The sequence below is a fragment of the Perissodus microlepis genome, chromosome 7 (genome assembly GCF_051167445.1).
Source record: "Perissodus microlepis isolate ML-2025 ecotype Zambia chromosome 7, ASM5116744v1, whole genome shotgun sequence".
Taxonomy (NCBI): domain Eukaryota; kingdom Metazoa; phylum Chordata; class Actinopteri; order Cichliformes; family Cichlidae; genus Perissodus; species Perissodus microlepis.
Genome location: NC_140467.1, coordinates 9473790 through 9494443, shown reverse-complemented (window position 1 = coordinate 9494443; position 20654 = coordinate 9473790). Strand labels below are relative to the sequence as shown.

At 38.1% G+C, this 20654-nt stretch overlaps 1 protein-coding gene across 7 annotated transcripts in view; it reads left to right on the top strand.

Moving 5' to 3' along the window:
• The window catches only part of LOC146382540 (voltage-dependent calcium channel subunit alpha-2/delta-1), a 70272-nt gene extending 52630 nt beyond the window's left edge, over window positions 1–17642 (top strand). For 2 of the 7 annotated variants that reach the window (XM_084933257.1, XM_084933261.1), the window contains 17 exons: window positions 389–449; window positions 528–619; window positions 1621–1702; window positions 3916–3978; window positions 4573–4676; window positions 5160–5249; window positions 5337–5404; window positions 5495–5533; window positions 5618–5689; window positions 10649–10801; window positions 10986–11038; window positions 11454–11509; window positions 11636–11765; window positions 12411–12523; window positions 13445–13527; window positions 13858–13937; window positions 15610–17642. In XM_084933257.1, coding sequence (XP_084789383.1) covers window positions 389–449; window positions 528–619; window positions 1621–1702; window positions 3916–3978; window positions 4573–4676; window positions 5160–5249; window positions 5337–5404; window positions 5495–5533; window positions 5618–5689; window positions 10649–10801; window positions 10986–11038; window positions 11454–11509; window positions 11636–11765; window positions 12411–12523; window positions 13445–13527; window positions 13858–13937; window positions 15610–15646 — 1376 coding nt within the window. In that variant the 3' untranslated portion in view covers window positions 15647–17642. The remainder of the gene's footprint in view (window positions 1–388; window positions 450–527; window positions 620–1620; window positions 1703–3915; window positions 3979–4572; window positions 4677–5159; window positions 5250–5336; window positions 5405–5494; window positions 5534–5617; window positions 5690–10648; window positions 10802–10985; window positions 11039–11453; window positions 11510–11635; window positions 11766–12410; window positions 12524–13444; window positions 13528–13857; window positions 13938–15609) is intronic. The other 5 variants (XM_084933259.1, XM_084933263.1, XM_084933260.1 and 2 more) reach the window with 3 other exon arrangements.
• The last annotated feature ends 3012 nt before the right edge of the window (window positions 17643–20654 follow it).

The window sequence follows — 20654 nt, the reverse complement described above, 5'->3', positions numbered from 1 at the left end:
TGCTTTCCCCTCTCTCCTACTCTTTTTCTCTGGGGTCACAACAGGGCAAGAAGGCAAGTATTTCTCAGTCAGTTATTCTCTCATAGCTTCCCATTCTAACTCCATTCACACTCTCTACTTTAATCCATCACCTCATATCTGTCTAATTCTCTTGTGGCTATGTATGGCTATGGATTTTGGAGCTTGTCATGGAATTTGGACTCCTGTGTGTGTATCAACCAAAATAAATTCTGTTTGTCTGCTTATCATGTCATCTCACAGTGAATAATTTTACATATAGCCATCACACAGCTGGCTCCTATTCTACTTATCTGTAAAAATATATTTTTGGATAACATAATATCTGATAATATGAGCCTAAACAAGGTTGTTTTTTGTTTTTCAAAAGCAATGGAGACCTTGCAGCAGGAGAGATTTGATGAATTTGGTTATACCTACATTGCTCCAAGGTGAGTGGTCCTCACATTTACTATACATCCTCTATATACTATACAGGAGAATCCAATTGACCAATGCTGTTTCTTCAGGGAGTACTGCAAAGAGCTGAAGTTGTCACTCAACAACACCCAATTTCTCCTCGACTTCAACCAGTACATTGATAGAAACACTCCAGATGCATGTGAGTCATGCATCTTTTTCAGTGTTATTTCACTGTGCACATTTGTACTGGTTTCCTGCACTGTTCGTACTCATATTGCATATACACCCAGAACAGCAGACGGTATGTTGCATTTCTATGTGTGTCAATGTATTTGTACATATTTTACAGTTTATCATGGTCTAAAAGATTTTCCACTTGCAAATCTTGATCTCAAGGTCAGAGCATGACTGTGATCATTACTATATCCTAAGTAGGATGATAACAGAATTATCGACTGAGTTTCCTACAAGTCTGATGCTGTCATGCTGCACAATGACTCATAGTGTTTGTCATCACCTAATGGATCTCACCCAGAGTATGGCTTACCACCATCATCCAGCTAATGGATCAGTGTACCATGATCCATTTTAACCCAAGGTCAAGTCATGTACTTTGGCATCAATTCTCTTTTTGCTGTTGTTTATGCAGTACGTTGAGTCATTGTGAAATGTTATGGACATGATTTAAAACAACACTCAGGAGATGTTGTGTTGAAACTCTATAGAGAAACGTGCTTGAATGATTTCATTTTGAAAAGCACGTTTTTGAGATTTAAACTTAGCATCTTGGCATCATCTCCCTCCTAAATATACAACAGTCAATCCTTCACAAAGTACACCTGCTTTCTGAATTGCAATAGCCACACAAGCCTCCCTGCTGGATGGTTTTCGGACAGCTGTCATTTTTCCTTGATTTATTTAGAGAAGAACATTGGCTGAATACACCTGCTCTTTTTTTCAGACTCTGACTTTCACCTACATGACAACTTGTTTTATTCTAACTTTTAGCAAATGAGAAGATCTGATTGGTTTCAGCTCACTGGTGCACATTCCAAAAGCATAAGTTATTAATGTTACCTGCCCAGATTTGTAAACAAGAGACTGCTTTTTGCATTACTATAATTCACCTCTCACGCACTGTTGCTGTGCTATGTTTCACTGCCTGGAATATGTAAAAAATACCTTGTCTTTAATCTATAGGTAATGTGTCCCTTGTGAGTCGACTGATCCTGGATGCAGGTTTGACAGCTGAACTGGTTAAACTTTGGAGCGAGCAGACCGTGTGAGTGCCAAAACTTTTAGGTCTTGTGTATTAAAAGCAATGCAAATAAACAAATCTGAAAATCTGCACTTAAATAAAATAGTGATAGGGAATTTAAATCAATTTTCAATATTATGTGGTGATACTCAGGCAAAAGATGATGATTAGAATACAAAATTTCAAATTTGGATTCATTACTCCATAAGACCTGTTGCAACAGATGTTCAATCCAGTTCTTGTATTATTTTCTCCCTTCTTCCCATCTTGATTTGCTTCATTCCATTGAGACCATATCTGACGAGGCTTCAGCAAACACTAGATGTAGCAGGTGTTTGCTGGAATTGTTTCCTGTTTCCTAATTACATGACTTTCAGATAGTTATCTGCTGTAGCTAGTTTTTTTTTTTTTTATAGATCTCTCAAATCTTTTTTTGTCCTCAAAACAATTTTTTTTAATGAAACACTGCATATAGTGCTGGGATAAGCCACATTTTCAGCTAATAGCACTTTGAAAATATTTTTGGTGCAAAAATACTATTTCATTTATGTCAAGCCATTTTTTATATTCAGCTAAAAAGGTTAAGGCAAATTATGTATTGTTTTAAATAGGCTGCTAATGATGTGCCTGAAGATACAATTTAAAATAGGTTATTTGCTAAGTTGTCTGTGTAGAGATGAAACAGGTTAATCCCTTGAGTTTGGTCCGTTTTTTATGCTTGAATGAGACATATGTCAATGTAAAGTGATTTAAAAAACAAACCAAAAACACCCCTGCCGTTCATTTTAAAATGCTCAGCTACAAGGACTAGAGCAGCGGTCTCCAACTCCAAGCCTCAAGGGCCGGTGTCCTGCAGGTTTTAGATATCACCCTGGGTCAACACACCTGAATCAAATAATTAGTTCATTACCAGGCCTCGAGAACTTCAAGACATGTCAAGGAGGTAATTTAGCCATTTAAATCAGCTGTGTTGGATCCTGCAGACATTAGCTGTAGCACACCGGCCCTTGAGGTCTGGAGTCGGACACCCTGGACTAGAGGGTTAGGGTTCAGAGTTGAAAATGAGCGAAAAAGCAGCTAATGTCTAAAGAAAAACTTTGAAAGACTTTTAGAAAACCTGGGAAAGTACTGCCTAACACCATCCATTCATCCATCCACCCATCCAAATTAAGTATGAGTCACAAAACCCACCTTGGAGCCAGGCCCACGGAGACATTGCTGGCAAAAGTCTGGTGATGAATGAGCTACATCATTCCACCACCCATAGGAGGCGCTGTAGAAGTCTGGTGCAGTATGAATCAGATGGTGATTGAAGCCAGAGGCCTTGGCAGTCCAATCCCCTGAAACTGCTTTGGTTACATAGAATGCCATGGCTGTGGTGCAAAAGGAAGCTTAAGATAGTGCTAGTGATGAGGCCTAGTGATACTGGCTAAATTTAATTGGACTTTGGCCAAACATCTGATTGAATCCAGCCAGGGGTATACTTGTACACCCCCCAAACGCCACAAAGAGGGTGGTGTTTTCGCAGTGGATGAGACGGCTGCACCTCTGGGTCGGGGAATGGCCTTCTGGGAATCCCTGATTTGGGGTGCTGGAAGGTGCCCCATCTGGAGACTCCATTGTCTTGCGAAATGACAGTGTGACCTGAAGGAATGTAATTGTGATGTCTTAAAAGAATTACAAAGTCTTGTGGCTCGTTGGAAGGAAAATTTAAAGAAATGAGGGGTGACTCAAGACATTTGCACAGTACTATATACATTACAGAGTACTGTGCAGTGGAAAACTTTGTTCTGTTTGTACACCACTGCTCTGAACTACCCTAGCTGATGATTACTTCATGCACAGTTTATTGGCTGAGCCAACGTTTCACTTCTTTCTTGTCCGCCATGGATGATTTGATCACAACTTATGAGTGAAATATGATGAAAGCAAAGTATAAAATGCATATCACACCCAACCACATTGTGCTTTGCCAAGACGCTGTTTTGAGGGGAAAATAAAATAATTACGTCAGTGTGTTTGCTTTTATGGTATGCCCCCTTGTCTGAAATAATCCCAGCACACATTTACACACACTGAAGGGTATCTGTTTAACATTATGACATATAGAGACAATCGAATGGGTATAAAACAGTTTGTGTCTGTAGTCTGATCTCAGTTCACAAAAGCTCTTTTTCTGTAATTGTGAGTGTGATTGACTTTGATGTTTGATTTTCTGTTGCTTTCCATGTTCTCAGGGATGGGATAGTGGCCAGGTTTGTAGCTACAGATGGAGGAATCACAAGAGTCTATCCAAGAAGGTACTCTTAGTTTTTTCTTTGTATTTACATTGCTATCATTAGCATAGGGAAATATCACTCAATTCTTTCCCCAAATACCTTGTGGTGAAAATGTGTAAAACGAAAATTGATACAGACTGTAATACTCTTAGGTTGAATGGTTTTGGCTGCTTTACTCACTTGCTTCACTGGGCTATTTTACAGAACATGGAGGATTAAACTCTTTCAGCTGAACTCCCAGGGCTTGCCAGACCAGTATAGGACAGGGGTTAAAACTACAAAAACCACAGCCAAATACAGCAGTTTTTCCTCAATTTCTCCTCAATTGCCTGAACAACATTTAGGGGCTCCACTTTTCAAATATACAGTAACATTGCAACTAAAACTGAATGCACATAGTCTTTGTTCTCACAATCAAAAACATAATATACAGTTCGTTATTGCTTTTATTATAAGGACGTCACACCCTACAAAGGGTGTGAGCCTATTTTTATGAGTTACAACTGGCTATAGATTAAAATATGAGTTGTTTAGAAAGATCAAACACATTTACTTGGTGTTTTATGGCTGTAACAGACCCCATATAATATTACACACCTTTGTTAATGTTTTCAGTGCTGGGGAAGAGTGGACTGAGAATCCTGAGACATATGAGTCAAGTTTCTACAAGCGGACCCTGGACAATGAAATTTATATTTTCACAGCTCCATCTTTCAACGGCAAGTTTTCTGAAAGGTTTGGATTTGCATGCACATTTCTGTGTGTGAGGATCTTCAGTGTGGTCTGGCACTGAGCCTTTTCTGTTCTCTGCCTTTGGACGCCATCCCAACCCTACTGGCAGAGATCAGGCTCTCAGCCCTCTGATATCACTCTCTTTATCCTTCTTTTCCCGCTGTGTCTTAAAGTGCTCATCCCCACCTTCCCTCCCTTCTGTCCTGTATACTTCCTGTCATCTCCGCTGATCACTCTAACAGACATCAGTGCAGTGATGAAGCCATGCTTAAAGCTCCAGTACACGTGACTAGATTAACACGTGCTGGCTTTACAGGGTCAGCTCTTGTAAATTTCGGCAGATAAAAATGTATGGAATTTTGCACTGGGAGTGGAAATTGCTCTCTGCCGCATACTTCTAAACATGATTTCAATTAAATTGCAATGATAAAAGATCATCTAACCTGCTTTCATCTTTTTCCAAATTGCAGCAGAGAGTGGGGAGTCTGTGTCTGAGTCAGGTATTCTGGTGAGCAAAGCAGTGGATCTTGTCATTAATGAAGTCACGCTCAAACCAGCAGGTCAGTCTTGCTAATACCACGCTGATTGCTTCTTGTGATGAAACACAAATAAAAAGACCTCTGCCTGTTTTGTGGTTTGTTCTGTAGTGGTGGGAGTGAAACTCAATGTCACATTCTGGATGAACAGTTTCATGAATGCCACACTGAAACTGAATGTAAGCTGTTCATTTTATTGTTTGAAATATCTAAGAAATGTATATTTTACTGAACTTATTTTTTGCCTCACTCACTTTATTTCCTTTTAGTGCAAAGATGAGATTTGCGGCTGTCTAAGGAATGACAAGGTATAACCATATAAAAAACTACCAGTTTATTTAAATACTTTTTTTGAACGTTTTTTCAGTTGTTTAACACTTTTTATCCTCCAGTATGTGGACTGTGTGATACTGGATGATGGAGGATTTCTTCTCATGTCCAACAAGGATGAGTACATTACCCTGGTGAGTTATCATCAGCAATCTTTACATTATTGCAAACATGTAAGCTTCACTAATTTGGAACATTCCTTTTTCTCTCTACAAATTGTGATCATAAAAATGTGTGGCCACATGTTCAGAAGGGGCAACTTTTCCAGCAGTCATGTTTCTTGTCTTTTCTATTCATTTTTTACTTGTCTACAAACTCAGTTCCTCTTACCTTTGACAGAGATATTCATCAATCATATATACGGGTCAAATAAAGGACTTATGAGTCATTTACAAGAATGGCCTGTTTGCTTTTAGCTCTACTTTTCTACTACAGCAGTGCACCCATGTGTCTGGTAAAGTAGAGCACTAGATTCTGGACGAAGATCAAAGGGAAGGCTCCGATGGGTCTTAGTCAATCATGGAATCTGTACTGAACTGTTTCCCCTGTGTATGTGAGAAGTCCGCTCAACTGTGTTAACTCCACTCTTTTAGGCTGCCTTCAGCCCCAGCCTGTCAGTTGTAGGATATACTGTGAGCTCAAAAACATCTCATGTCAGTCAAGATAGGACATCTGCTGTCTTTGATCCATTCTACCATCACAAAATCTGACACATACAGTTTACTCTCTTTGAGTATTCTTTTCCACATTGTGAAACAATTGATGTCTTCAGAGACGATGCCAAACCTTTTGTGCTATTGAAGAAAAGTAAATGTATGCAGTGGCAGTAGTTCTATGATCCAGAAAAAGGATCCCTTTATTAGGCTTAACAGTACACCTCTTCACTTAGAATCTTTTCCAATCTATAATAGAAGAAGTGGAATTCTTAAGACTAAAAATCTTCTGGGCCATGGATTCAGATATATAGCATTGCCTAAGATGTGTTTCAATGACAAAGAAAAATTAACCGCTTAATAACCTAATACACAGGGTTAAGTCAACATGAAAAAGTCCTGTGACAATGACCTCAGTCGAGCATCAACATGTGTAATTGGTGACTGGAGGATTCCACCACTTTCTATCTAGCGAGATCATATGCCCTCTGTGAAAAATTTGAATGGAAAAGCAATACAGTGCATGTACTTCACATAGTACAATCTGATTGGTCCCAAACTCATCCTTCAGCATAACAGCCACAAACATACTTTTGTAAAGAACTCTTTTTAGCCACAAGTAAAACAAAGAGTCTCATAACAGATGGCAAAGCCCCACAGAGTGCTGATCTCAACATCACTGAGTCAGTGTGGGCTTACATGAAGAGGCAGAAGGCTCTGAGACAACCCAAATCCACAATAGAACTGCAGACACAATAGAACTGCAGAGAAGCAAAGTTTATGTGGAAAGGTCTACATTTTTGTGAACGACTCACCTGCCAAGCAAAGTTATAATTTTGTACTAAGTCTACAAGAAAAGTTAAAGCTGGCTGTGAAAAAAAAAATTTAATTTGGGAAAAAAAACCTAATTGAAACAATATTGCGTATTTGCATAGTTAAAAAATATACAGGAAATGACGTAAGTTTATCAGTTTTGTCAAATTTGCCATCACAACAGTCATGAGGACGCTTTGTTGCACATGTGTTTATTTAGACTACGATGTTTGTATAACTGTGGCTCATCTACCTCTGCAAAGTGCTGTGTTTGTATTCTAATACCTTTTTTGAACTTGCATCTTTCCCATGGAAACTCTCTACATATTAAAGCATCAAATACTAAAAATAATACAATTTAAAATTTAAAAATTGCAATTTAGAAAAAAATAGGTTACACAATAACTAACCTAAAAATAACTAACAAATCGATTAATGGGTTGTAAATTAATAGTTATTAAAACAGCAATAAATACTGCTAAATAAATACTGTCCATTGTCAGTTATTGTTAAAATAACTCACACCTGATGATGATCACTGAGCACATGTAATATTTTAATTTAAATGTATTTTTGTTGTTGTTTCTAATAATAGAAAATTGTAATTTTATGGAATATAGATGAGGTTATAAAATAAAATTTTAATTACATCAGCACACATAATTTTTAAAGCCTTATGTAGTGTTTAATGGTATCTCTATTTGTTGACAATTCCCACGTACAGTATAATGGTCATTTTGTTATAAAGTTTTTATCACTGACCTATGAGCCTGTTCTCATTTTCAGGGTATTTAAATATTTTGGTTTTATAAAAGTTGCTGGTATCGTACTAGTAAGAACATTCTCTTATTATTACAATATTCTCAATCCCACCTATTATATATGGAAACTTTTTTTACTTTATCATTACAGCTAACATTTTTCATCCAAAACTGCATTTTATTTCATAAACTGTTTAAGTACTTTTGGTACCTAAAGCTAACTAGTGAAAAAAACAGAACACAAATAATAGTACATGTTGCAGTTATTTGACTGACTCCAGTGCCAATCTGCCCGACTTTTATGGAAACTTAAAAAGGTATACTGTAACGTAGAAAACATTTTCAGTTTTACAATAGCTATTAAGATAATATTTCTAGATACCCAATACCATTTACAAACGTTTACTTAGGCAGTATCATTCAACAGCATAGCATACATTTTTATTGCTATGCAGATGATATCCAGCTTTATTTATCCATAAGGCCAGATAACACACAGCAATCGGCTAAACTGCAGGAATGTCTTAAAGATGTAAAGACGTAGATGACCTTTACATTTCTGCTTCTAAATTTAAATAAAACTGAGGTTATTTACTAAAACATAGCATCTACCAAATACTTACTCTGGATGACATTACCTTGGCCTCCAGTAACACTATGAGGAAAGTTGGAGTTGTTTTTGACCAGGATATGACCTGGTCGTTTGGAATCCTTCGCACATACAAGGTCTTGAATAATTAGGCTTCATCTTACGTTAAAGACCTCATAGTACCCTACTCCAATAAGGCAGTTTGCTCTCCAACTGCTGGGTGACTTGTGGTTCCCAAGATGCGAGGTAGAATGGGGGAAAAGTAGAATGGGAGGAAGAGCTGCCAGATTTCAGGCCAAGAAACAGCTCTCAGTTTCGATTCAGGAGACAGACACCCTCTCTGCTTTTAAGATCAGGCTGAATGCTTTCCCTTTTTGATAAAGTATGGCTGCCTCTCCCCGAGCCTGGTTCTGTCAGAAGTTTCTTCCTTCTAAAAGGAAGATTTTCCTTGTCAGTGTTTCCAAGTGCTTGCTTAAAGGGGGTTGTTTGATTGTTGGAATTTTCTCTGTATTATTGTAAGGTATTTAACTTATAAATAAAATTGACTGGAAAAAAAGCTATTAACCTCAGACAAGAGGTTCATATATATATATATATATATATATATATATATATATATATATATATATATATATATATATATATATATATTAGGGGGTGCAACGATACACAAAATTCACGGTTCGGTTCGGTTCGATACTTTGGTGTCACGGTTCGATATTTTTTCGATACAAAAAAAATGTTCATGTCTTTTTAATTTGTCATTTATTAAAATTATAAATATATATTTTAACTCAAAAGTACAGTTTTTAAATTTAATGTTGCTGAAACAACAAAGTAATAAAATAATAAATCTATCTGATCGAGAAATCACTCATCTTTGGAAAAGAGACTTTATTACAGAGAAATGGCTCTTTCCAAAATAAAAGCTATACTATACGCTTCTTCTGGGCTATATTCTCAGCAGCATATTAAACATATCAGGTCCCCATAAGGAGAATCATGTGCTAACGGCTGTCTAAATGACTCGGGTAAAGTTTGTAGCATGCGTGCTTGTTGTTTTTGTCTGCTTCCACTTGTCTTTGCACTAGGATGATGTCGGAGTAAATGTGCAGTCATATTCGTTGTGTTCCCACTAGTGCTGTCAGCGTTAATCTCGTTGAAATGATGTTAACGCCACAACACGGCAAATCTCCGTTAACGAGCTACCGCGGATCACCCCGTGTGTGGGGCTGGACGGCCAACACATTAACGCGCTAACTGCGCTAACGAGCTAACTGCGCTAACGCACTAGTTCCCACCCATGTAATTGAGCATTGCGTGGCACATGCGACATACTGTTTTACTTTTGTCCATGACGTGGTTACCTTCAGGGTCATGCTTCACATGAAAACCAAAATAGTTCCAAACGCCAGATCTGAATGAGGGTGGGGGAGGTTCAATTTGCCATGTTGCAACGAGAGCTTAACTTCTGTCTCTCTAGCTTGCCCTGCGCTCAGTGAATCTGCGTTCGACTACTCCGCCTAGGCTGCACTGTCGAGCGCAGATCCACTGAGCGCTCAACACAGACAGCATCATCAGAAGAAAAGTTGATAAAATAAATTAAACACTTTGTATTGTTCGATACATATGCGTACCGAACCGAAAGCACTGTATCGAACGGTTCAATATCGATACGAGTATCGTTGCACCCCTAATATATATATATATATATATATATATATGATGGAATATATTCTACAACCTTAACTCTAATGATTACTTATTTAAGTTGGTAGAGTTATGTTGGACTAACATTTTGATGCAAAACCTCTCAAAAGTCTTCAGCTGACTTAATAACTGCTAATATCTGCTATGTGAGGGTCATACTGTAGCATATGATTTACATCATTATCATACTCATCAAACCATTCGCTGAACCCTTGTGCCCTATGAATAAGACGTTGTCATTCTGTAAGAATGCAGTGATATTAGAATAGAAATGTTTTCCTCACTGGATAAAGATAGATCACTTAGAACAGCGCTGTAATGATTTTTTAATGACCCATACGTCTAAGGGGATAAAAAGGGTACCTCAACCCTGCAAGAAAAACACTTACCTAATAGCACCACTGTCTTTTCTGTTAATTTACTTATACTCCAACCAATGCTACTTTAAAGTAAGTAGGACCCAACTCCGTGCTTTGTTTACAAAAAAACAAAACAAGACTTACTTTTACACTGCTCTTACTCTCTGTTATGTTTTGTGTGTGTGTGTATATATGTGAACCTGTCTAGATAGGTCAGTTTTTTGGTGAGGTGGATCCAGTGCTGATGACCAACCTGGTCAACACCTCCCTGTACTCCTTGAACAAGACTTATGATTATCAGTCTGTCTGTGATCCAGAGAAAGACAGCAAGGCAGCAGCTGGACCCCGCTCCGTCTATGTGGTTAGAAACCTCACTGAAACCATTACTGTATATGTTATTTGGTTTCTATTTGTGCAATAGTAATATATTAACGTAAAAAAACCCAATTTATTAGTTAATTTGATTTATGAAGCCTTACTAGCTTTGTCGGAGGCTTTTTTGTGCTTATTTTTTCACTAGCTTTTCTTTTCCTGTCTTTCTACAGCCTACCATTGCAGACTTTCTCAGTATTGGCTGGTGGGCATCCACTGCTACCTGGTGAGTGTAGAGGTTGTGTGCTTGTGCTTCTATGTTTCATTGATTTGCGTGTGCATGTTAGAGTGGGAGCACACTTGTATTTCAGGGTGGGAGTTTGTACGGGAGTGGACTTGCATGCTGTTGAAGGATGAAGTTGGCTGGGTCAGTGTAAGACAAGGGCAGTTACACAACATGATACCGCATCATTTTCTGCTTAGCTGTCCAACTGCAATATAACCAGCTTTTAAAATAGAATGCCTGATACTTCCCATGACATTTACATCACCAGTTACTCTAACTTTAGACAGATGTGTTGCTTTTAGTAAACAGCTATTGGTTGAACGGAGTTTTAAAAAACAAGCTGTTCAGGCGATTTGTTGCCTCCTACATGTGACTCATTTTGTTTTTGTTTTTACTTTTTATTGTTTTTTCCTAGGTCAGTACTTCAGCAGCTCTTCTTGGGTCTCATGTTCCCCAGCCTTCTACAGGCAGGCAAGTAACATAAGCTGTGCATAGCCATCAGTCTTAGTTTGAAGAGACAGAGGTCTGTCACTCCAGTTTTAATCCATGTATTTCTTACTAATCCTCTTTTCTATTAAACGTCCCTCTTATTTCTAGCAGAGTCGACAGATGACGACATATCAGATGCCATGTTTAAAGAAAGCTGTATCACAGAGCAGACTCAATATTTCTTTGACAACGACGAAAAATCCTACTCAGGTGTCCTGGACTGTGGAAACTGTTCCAGGTATGTGTATGTTAGTTCCCAAGACTCCCCATATGCTTCCATCTTAGTGGCTCTTTCCACTGATGCTCTGAATGACTTTAAATGGCTGTTGTTGAAGATTTTCAGCTTCTTACTGGGCGTCCATCTGTTTAATGGCCTGTGGGGATTGATCCAGAAAAGAATTGGTTTCCTGGTTTCTTTCTGTTTTGCAGCCTGATTTCAGACAGCTGCTTTCTGATGAGTTCTGATCACACACAGATTACCTTGATCTGTCAGAGCCCGGAATTGCAGAGGAAAGCACAAAAAGCCTTTTTTATCTGTTTTTCTTCCTTTACACTCTGGCAGTATGTCAAACTCACTAATACACACATTTACAGGCCGCTGCACATTTGCTTTTCTGTAACCTACGTTTGTATCACTTTGGGCTGTCTGAGGGGGTTAAATATGGCTGTAATTACTGGGTGTTATGAGTCCCACGTGTCTGATGCTTTACTCCCCAAAGTTAACAACTGTAGACACAGATACTTTAATGACTACCATAAAAAGTCAATCCCATGAGGAAGGTGGTATGAAGTGCACTGTTTGTGCACAACTGAACACATACCTGCATGTACATGTGTGCTGCGTTGGTACCACGTTATACGTGCTTTATTTTCCTTTTTCTAGGATGTACCGTGCTGAGAAGCTGCCAAACACCAACCTTGTGTTTTTAATCACTGATGCCAAAGCAACATGTTTGTCATGTGACCCCAGACCACTGCGACAGGCTGAACAGCCCTGTATCCTTTCACTCGGCTTAAAAACTGTACTTTCTTTTGTCTCTTCAATCCTCCATAAACCACATATATAGCAGCACTTTAACCTGTCAGTACGAGGACACACACCTAATAAGTGTGCAGTGGGTCCCCACTCAGTGTTCATGTGTGAACCGTAAACCAGATGCACAGCATATGAAAGGTGGTCTCACATTACTTCTAGATTAAATTTCTATGTTTAACTTCATCTGGGCTACAGGTTGCCATCAGGTTAAATTAAGATTAAGAGAAGGGGTGTGTGTGTGTATGTGTTCTGGATATGTGTTTGACAGATGCATCTTTAATGTAGGTTTCTGTTGATTGAACAGTAAAGGTGTCATCACCAAAGGTCACCAGGGGGCCACTACAGAGCTGTCCATTTGGTAATAATAGCACTAAATGTTGCTGCCACAGCACATTAAAATATTAAACATTTTATAAACAATACTTCTAATCAATGATCAAGGCAACCTTTTGTCATATCAGTAATCAAAATTTCTCTTACATTCTCCAGTGTTTTCATATAAAATAGCTATTTTTAAAACAAATATTACTAAATAATGTTTATTAATCTCTATTAGATGTGAAAAATTAAAATTCGTAAAAATTAGTAATTCGTATTTAGGTCTTTGCAGATTGCTGCCATCCATACTTCAGCAGTTCTTTCTCTTAAAAATGTGTTTTTTCTCTCCACTGTTGCTCCAGTGCTTAGTCATAGGGGATCATTATTGTCTGTCTAACTATAATGATGCACTGTTTGCAATATAAAGTACCTCAACATGACTAGTCGGTGTCATTTTGTGCTATAAAAATGAAGTGTTTCTGAGTACATAAAGACGCATTATTGAGTTTTTATTGTTAAAATGTGCACAACTGCAATTTGAATTTTCCTGAGTGTCCTTTCAGCTGAAGGTCCAGATCCATGTGACATGGTTGATAAAGCCAGATATCGCAAAGGGCCGGACGTGTGCTTTGACAACAATGAATATGTAAGACACAGTCACATATGTGCCCTTGTGCAGAGAATATTTTCTGGAAACAGCTCTATTAGCCAGACTAAACGGTTGGCTTCTGTCAGTTTCTGTCTGGTTTTCATCAGCAATGTGCTTTCTACATAGATTTAAAGCAATGTCAATTACCTGCCCTTTGATCTTCCTTCATCTTTTATTTATCTATCCAGTTTCCATGTTATTTATCAGTTTTTAATATTCATTGACAATTCACTCATTTGTTTATATTCCTTTCTGTCTTGTCTCTCATCATTTTTTATTCTTCTTTTATGTTTCTGCTTTCCAATGGCTGCTGCTCTTGTCTGACAGGATGAACCTTTGTGCCCAGTCAGCAAAGGTTCTACAATGAGCCCTACACCTTTACTGTTGTTTCTGGTTCTGGCTTCAGGGTCAGTGCTGTCTCACTGCTTCAGAAGGCTCATTCCTAACATATTAGCTTCTATGATATTCAAAGTTTCTTGGCGATTGCAAAGTTCTTTTTAGGGGCAGTGTAAATCAGGTAGTATGATGGACATTCAATTAAAGCTGATTTATTTTTTCACTTTTCCATTATGTTGTAATATGTAATATGTTGGCTATTACAATTTAAAAAGTTTTATAAACAGTAAAGATTTTAATTTTCATGAGGTATTATACTCACTAAAATAATTTAATAAGGAAATAGCTGATGAGAAAAAAATAAGAAGTATAACACAGCTTAATAAATAGGTGAGATCTTTTCTTTGTTGAATAATTCCCTTACTCGCAGAATGCTGCATCTATCTTATATTGTACATCATTTTGTTTAAAAAAATTATGTTTAAAGTATTGTACAAAGTTACTAGTGGACCTTTATGTATCATATCAGCTAAATCCATAAAACAAAAGAGAAAAGCAGATAAATTATATGTGAACTCGTTGAGTCACCACCCAACTGTGAACAATTTATAAGACATCTAAATATTTGGAAAAAAAATATCTGGCATATCTTTGTGAACTCTGCCTTTCATTGTGCTATAAAGGAGTAGAACATACACACAACAGGCCACCAATTCATGTGCCTTTTGGTGTTTATATTATGAAGAGGCCATGCTGGGAAGCAGAAAGGGAGGGGAGGAATAACGTAGGAAGTAGATGAACGGAGTAAATGTAGGCCGTGTCCTTTTCCTCTCCCATCTGTCCCATTACTTTTGGCTAAGCTCCTCATAGGAAGACAGTTTGTGTCCAGGCCAGTCCATTTTGTCACTGGAGTAAACAAAGGAAGCTTCACATGGCTTTCCTGCCCTTTGAATACAGAAGACCCCCACCTCTTTCTCCTAGGCCTTTGGCATGCACGGATATCCTGAATACTCCCATTAAATAAAAAAAGCAGCTACACACTGAAGCTACCAGGTGCAAGCCATTGCACAAAGATTGAGGTCTGAAAACACCTCTAAATATTTGAACAGAGCTGTTAAATTAATATTTCATTTTGGCAATGTGTTTGCTTGCTTTTTTGCTGACAGTTAAAACTAAAGTGCATATGTTGATACCGCTCTCGCTGCTTATTATAACACTGGACCGCATAGCTATTTAGCCACAGAAAGAGCTAACCTTTCGCTGCACTTATCCAGGAAACACTCAAGGAGATAACACCATAAACTGTTGTTTTTACACTTCAGGTTCTGTATGGGTAAAACTAATGATATCTAAATAAATAATCTGTATGCGCTTAGTGTGCTGGGTAGATGTTTTTTGTCAACTTGGGATTAAGCCACACAGTTTTGAGTGTTTCTGCTATGCTAACTATCTCCGGTTCCATCTAGTTATAACAGATATAATGTGGCAGGTATGTACGTTGTTGTTGTATCAAGGGGAAAGGGGGAAAACATGCTTCTCTAAAAACCTGTCAATCTTCAGTGTGAAAAGTAGACTTGATACAACACCGACAGTAGACTATAGAATGACTGAATTTGATATAGTATAATCATAAAATGCTTATTACTGTTAGTAGCAGCAGTAGTGGTGGTAGCAGGTGAGATAGAGCTTTTGAATGTCAGAGAAGACTGCTTCTAATTTACTTACACTTGATCTGTCCAACAGGAAGACGATTCTGATTGTGGAGGAGGGACTTGTCTAAGACCGAGCCTTTGGCCAGTGTTCGGGTTTCAGCTGCTGCTGTTGTGGCTCAGCACATCTTTGCAACACTCATGACCCCTACACGCGATTACATACACTCATACACTGATCATCGAGTCATTTCGCTGGAAGCCAGAAGACACTCGAGTTGCACCATACAGGATGTATGCAGAATATTTGCAACAAGACATTTTTATTTTCTCAAGACCAATATCAGCATTTCCATTTGCCAATGCCAAAGGGTGCTCATTCATTACCTCCTCATTATTTTCCAAGAAGAGAGACACATTTACTGTGCTCAGCTGCACTCATTTTCATGATATACTCCTTAATATTCTCCTATGGTGCAAGAGTAAGAGCTAACCAAACCCTTTAATTCTGCCTCATTTTCTCTTGTGTGTCTGATTTATTTTGAGGAGGTTGAAAGACGTTTTCCCACTATGCCAGCTAAATCTCATTCAAAGCCTGTATGTTCACTGACAGCATTGATTTGTGTGGTTGTCGGTATTGTTTGTTGCTTATTATATTCATTGTGTATGAATAAGTATGCTGTAAGGATCGTTTATTTTGGCAACCAGAGCAAGTATTAAGAGTATCCCTTTTGATTTGTTTTTAAATGTACTTTACCAACCTATCTACATTTCATTTTTGTACTCAAAATCAGTAAGCATTTTGTGTCTAGCTAGGTGTTGTATTGTAGCAGCATGTGCTCAGTACAGAGCAAAAGACAACACCGACTTTTTGACACCAAAGCTCCACACAGTACCAATGACCGCAAACCTACTAAATTCCTCAGATGTGGGTGTACATCAGTAAACAAGCTACATTATTAGCTAGATATTATAGATATTTCACCATGAGATAAGTGAGGTCAGGTTGCATCCAATGTGATAATCTATTAGGATATTGCAATTTTCAAATATATTTGTACTTCAAGTGACAGCTTTGGTTGTCTTCAGTTTGATGCATCAAATTCCCAGTGCCTATGTAGTAAATCAAACTGTCTGGTATTTGAATGAAGCAACACATCAGATTTGTATTCTTACCACGTATGCTTCTATGCTAACGCTTGCTGCAGTTTAGCAGAGAGGGTATCCCTTGCAGTAATTTGTTATGAAATAGTCCAAATCTGCTGCAGTTCTTCTAATTTTTTGGCTTACAGATAGGTGATGGAAACAATCGTTGACTTTGATGATGAGAGAGAAATATCATTCCCCTCTTTTGCCAAAACAAAGCTAAGCCAGGCTTGAGCTTGGGTTCCAACACCTCTCTTTATTAATCCTGTTTCTGTTTCCTTTCTGGATCGCCAGACTCAGGAGCCAAGATGACTTGTGAATGAGATCAGCATATCAAAATGACTGTTTCTTTGTTTTCTTGCTGTTCTCTTTATGCTTGTTTCCTCTTTGTGTTGCTCTATAAGTGCTGTGAAGCAGACGCTGAAGGCTCAGTGTCGAAATGCTGCAATGTCATGGGATGAGCTTGTTCTGTGTTTGAACTCTGTCTATGCCTACGATCAGCATCAGGGCACGCTGGAGAGAACTTTGAGAGCACTCTTTTACCAATGATAATTTTCCATTGCCTTACTTTTGTCTTAGGTTTTAGTAAGTCATAAAGATCATACATAAGTTCATCTTTTCCCTTGTTTTTTTTTTTTAAGAATAAAAGTAACGTTCTCTCCACCTCGCCTTCATGGTGATATACTGGTGTGATCAGGTTATGATGTCTAGCAAAGTTATGTGTTGACTTGTGTTTTACCCTGAGGGTCCCCTGTCTGTGTGCAGGGATGTATGTGTCCCTCCGATATCTGATTGTGCTTTAATACCGTACATGAAATACTCTTTTGTGGATATTCACTAGCCTGAATAAATTTTGTATACATTTGTACACTAATACTATTTACTGTAAAAAAGAGAAAATGGAAGAAATGAAAAAAAATGTTTATAATATGGTGTTAGTTATTGTGCAAATATAATAAATTCACAAAAAACGTTGCATTAGTATGACCTGAGATTCTCCTTATTGCTCACATCTGGTCAGATGCTTTGGCTCCACTGGGAGCAGACCAAACATATCATCCTTCCTGCTGACAGAGACAGCTGCTGAAAAAGAAAGACCATCTGCATTTGTGGTTCACTGTGTCCGTGTTGGTATATGAAGGAAGGGTGTGGGTGATTTGGGATTAGTCAAGTAGCTCTTTACACTACAGTTGTCTTATTAATGCCTAATTATCAAATTACTGAAAGAAAGTGCAAGTTAACACATGGCCGGCTAAAAAACATCATGCCTAGTTTGTGTCTGACCACACCCCACATCTCTGATATGTGGGATTTGCGGTTGGGTGTTGTCATAGCCAATAGCCTGTCTACATCAGTACAAGAAGGTAATAGCTTAAATCATATTTCCATGGTCTTGGGTATTTATTTCCTAAATGTGCTGGCGGATGTGTGCTAAAATGTGTAAATGTTTGCAGCTTTATTTCATTTTATCTTTCATTCCAAAGTAAAGTCTAAATCTTGTTATGAAAGCACTTCATTTACTTCAGCATGAAAACACACTTGATCAAGCATAAGTTAAATACAGTAATTGTGCAGTTCAAATGACCACTCAAAGAAGTCAAAGTGCTACCTTAAAAGACATGATTTAAGACATTTTTTTCTTGTTCCACTTCCTTCATACCTCAACTACACATATAAAACCATACACATCCATTTTTACATGATTTCTGGGGTGAGGAAGGCAGTGGCTCCTCCGGGTGGAAATCTTAGCTGTATGTAAGATGTCAAACAGAATGGCAGAGAGTGCCCCACTGAGTACTGTCAGAGGCCTCAGTGTTTTTGATTTTTGTGATGCCTGTTGCAGCATTATTGACACAGACAGCTCTGCTATCCCCTGCCTAAAGCAGCAATCAAATGTCAGATGCTAACACCAGTGAGTAGTTGAGCATAATCTACACTTTACCTGATGGCGTTTGTGTTTATCTGACCGTAATATAAGAATGTGTAAGGCCACAATTTGGAGTAGTAGCTATTAAAAATATTTGTTTTTCTTAGAGATGTGTCCGCCTGGGAGGTCTTTGTATGTGTGCTACACAGCAATGATCTAGTAGGGAGGTTGTAACGGGACACCCTTGTAAATAGGCACAAGGTCATACCCTTTAACATGCCTGGCTTAAAATCCTACAGACATAGAAGAAAAGCAGGAACTAGTTAGACATCTCTGTTTAATGCTTAACAAATAAAAACATTCCTTCTAACCAAAAATAAAATAAACCTGTAACAATGTATTCAAAGTCAAAAAGATCCCTCATTTTACTGGTTTAACTTACTAACTGGTCCACACATGTAGATTAACAACAGCATGGTATAATATAAGGAATACACCTTGAATCCATTGCTTCTAAGGATTTAGATCGGGTGGCTTCAATCCAATTTAACTTTTTTGTTTTGCTTTTCTTTCATTACTCAATATTTCTGAGGAACAGTATTAATATTAGATCCCCCAAGAAAGACCATGACTCATCTGTGGTTAAGTTAAAGTCTTAGAGTGGCTTTTTAGGTTTGTTCCACTAATTGCAGGAAGTGGCACACTAGACTAATGCTGCATCAACATCATGACCCGTGACTGGATCTGCAAGGATCAGCATGTCATCAAGTACACTCCTCCAAAGTTCATTAACTCTTTTGTGATAGTAATATAACATCTATTTGCGTAGACCTTTACCGGCAAATGGTTGTTTTTTTTGGAACGGTGTTGCAACTTAATGGCACTCTAATTTTAGCCCCAACACTCTCGGCAGCCTTTGGGTCATGAGGTTCCCGGGGCAGTCAACCCACGTCTGAATAAACTTCCCTGAATCTGGTTAATATAATGTGGTTTACATTAGCTACAACATTTTTAATTGGCACTGTTTGTTTTTTTTCTAACTGTTAAAAAAAGTACACTTCCTGTAAGCCGTGACATAGAGGTCACAGTTTTTCCGTCACTACAAGGCTTCAGCCGGGCAGGGGCATCGGGGTCAATAAGGTTTTGAAGTGTAGTAAGAAAAAGTTTTCCAGTATCTTCTGTAAATGCTCCCTGATTGCTTGGGTATATTTATGGTGTATTTTCCTGTGAGAGACACACTCTTCCCCCCTCCAAGCTAGGATCAAACAGTATTTGTATATAAATCTTTATGTTTATAGAAGTCCAAAAGGATTTAGCACACTGGAAAAGGAAAAGAGAGAACGTGTCAAATAAGTTGTTAATCACACGAAATTATCCCAAATAGTCTTTTTCCTGTTGCAGTTTACTTTTTTTAATCACCTGTTTTTTGTGAACCCCCTGCACACAGGCTGGCAGCAAAGTCAATCAAAGACAGCCTCAACAATATTTGCAACACGGTGAGAAAGATGTGTTAAACAACCTGAAGGTCGGGCAGCACTCCAAACATACACTTGGCATGGACTTTCAGGAAATGCCACAGTCTTTTCCAAACCCATAAACATGACCACACACTTGTCTGTTCTTCCTACCTTGTTTTTTTCTCTCAGTTTGTAATCATGTTGTAGGTACAGTACATATCTGCATGTGTGTGTCCTGAATGTAATTGGTAGCCATAGCCCGGGTAAAATCTAACCAGGTGAATGGTCTTAACATAACACATTCCACTCTAGCCCCTACTGAGTCTTGATTTGTGGATTTTCTCTGTGTTTAGAGTGGGGCCTAACATATAGTATAACTGGTAACATGAGGTGTTAAGTTTGTTGGGGCCATGTGCATTCACCGAGGTTCTTTCCATGGGATCAGATATTTTTATAAGTCTCTCAACATAAAAACTTACATTTTTGTGAATGACATAGAAACTGTACAACTTTTAAAGGTATCCTGTTAAGTTTGTGGCCACTAGTAGCACAGTGTAGTAGTGTTTTTATAGGCTCATTCCTGTTTTGCTTGTACTCTGCACATTCAAAACAGATTCTGCAACTGGTTTCCCTTTATTCTACTGATCAGCAGATATGGGTACTTAGATG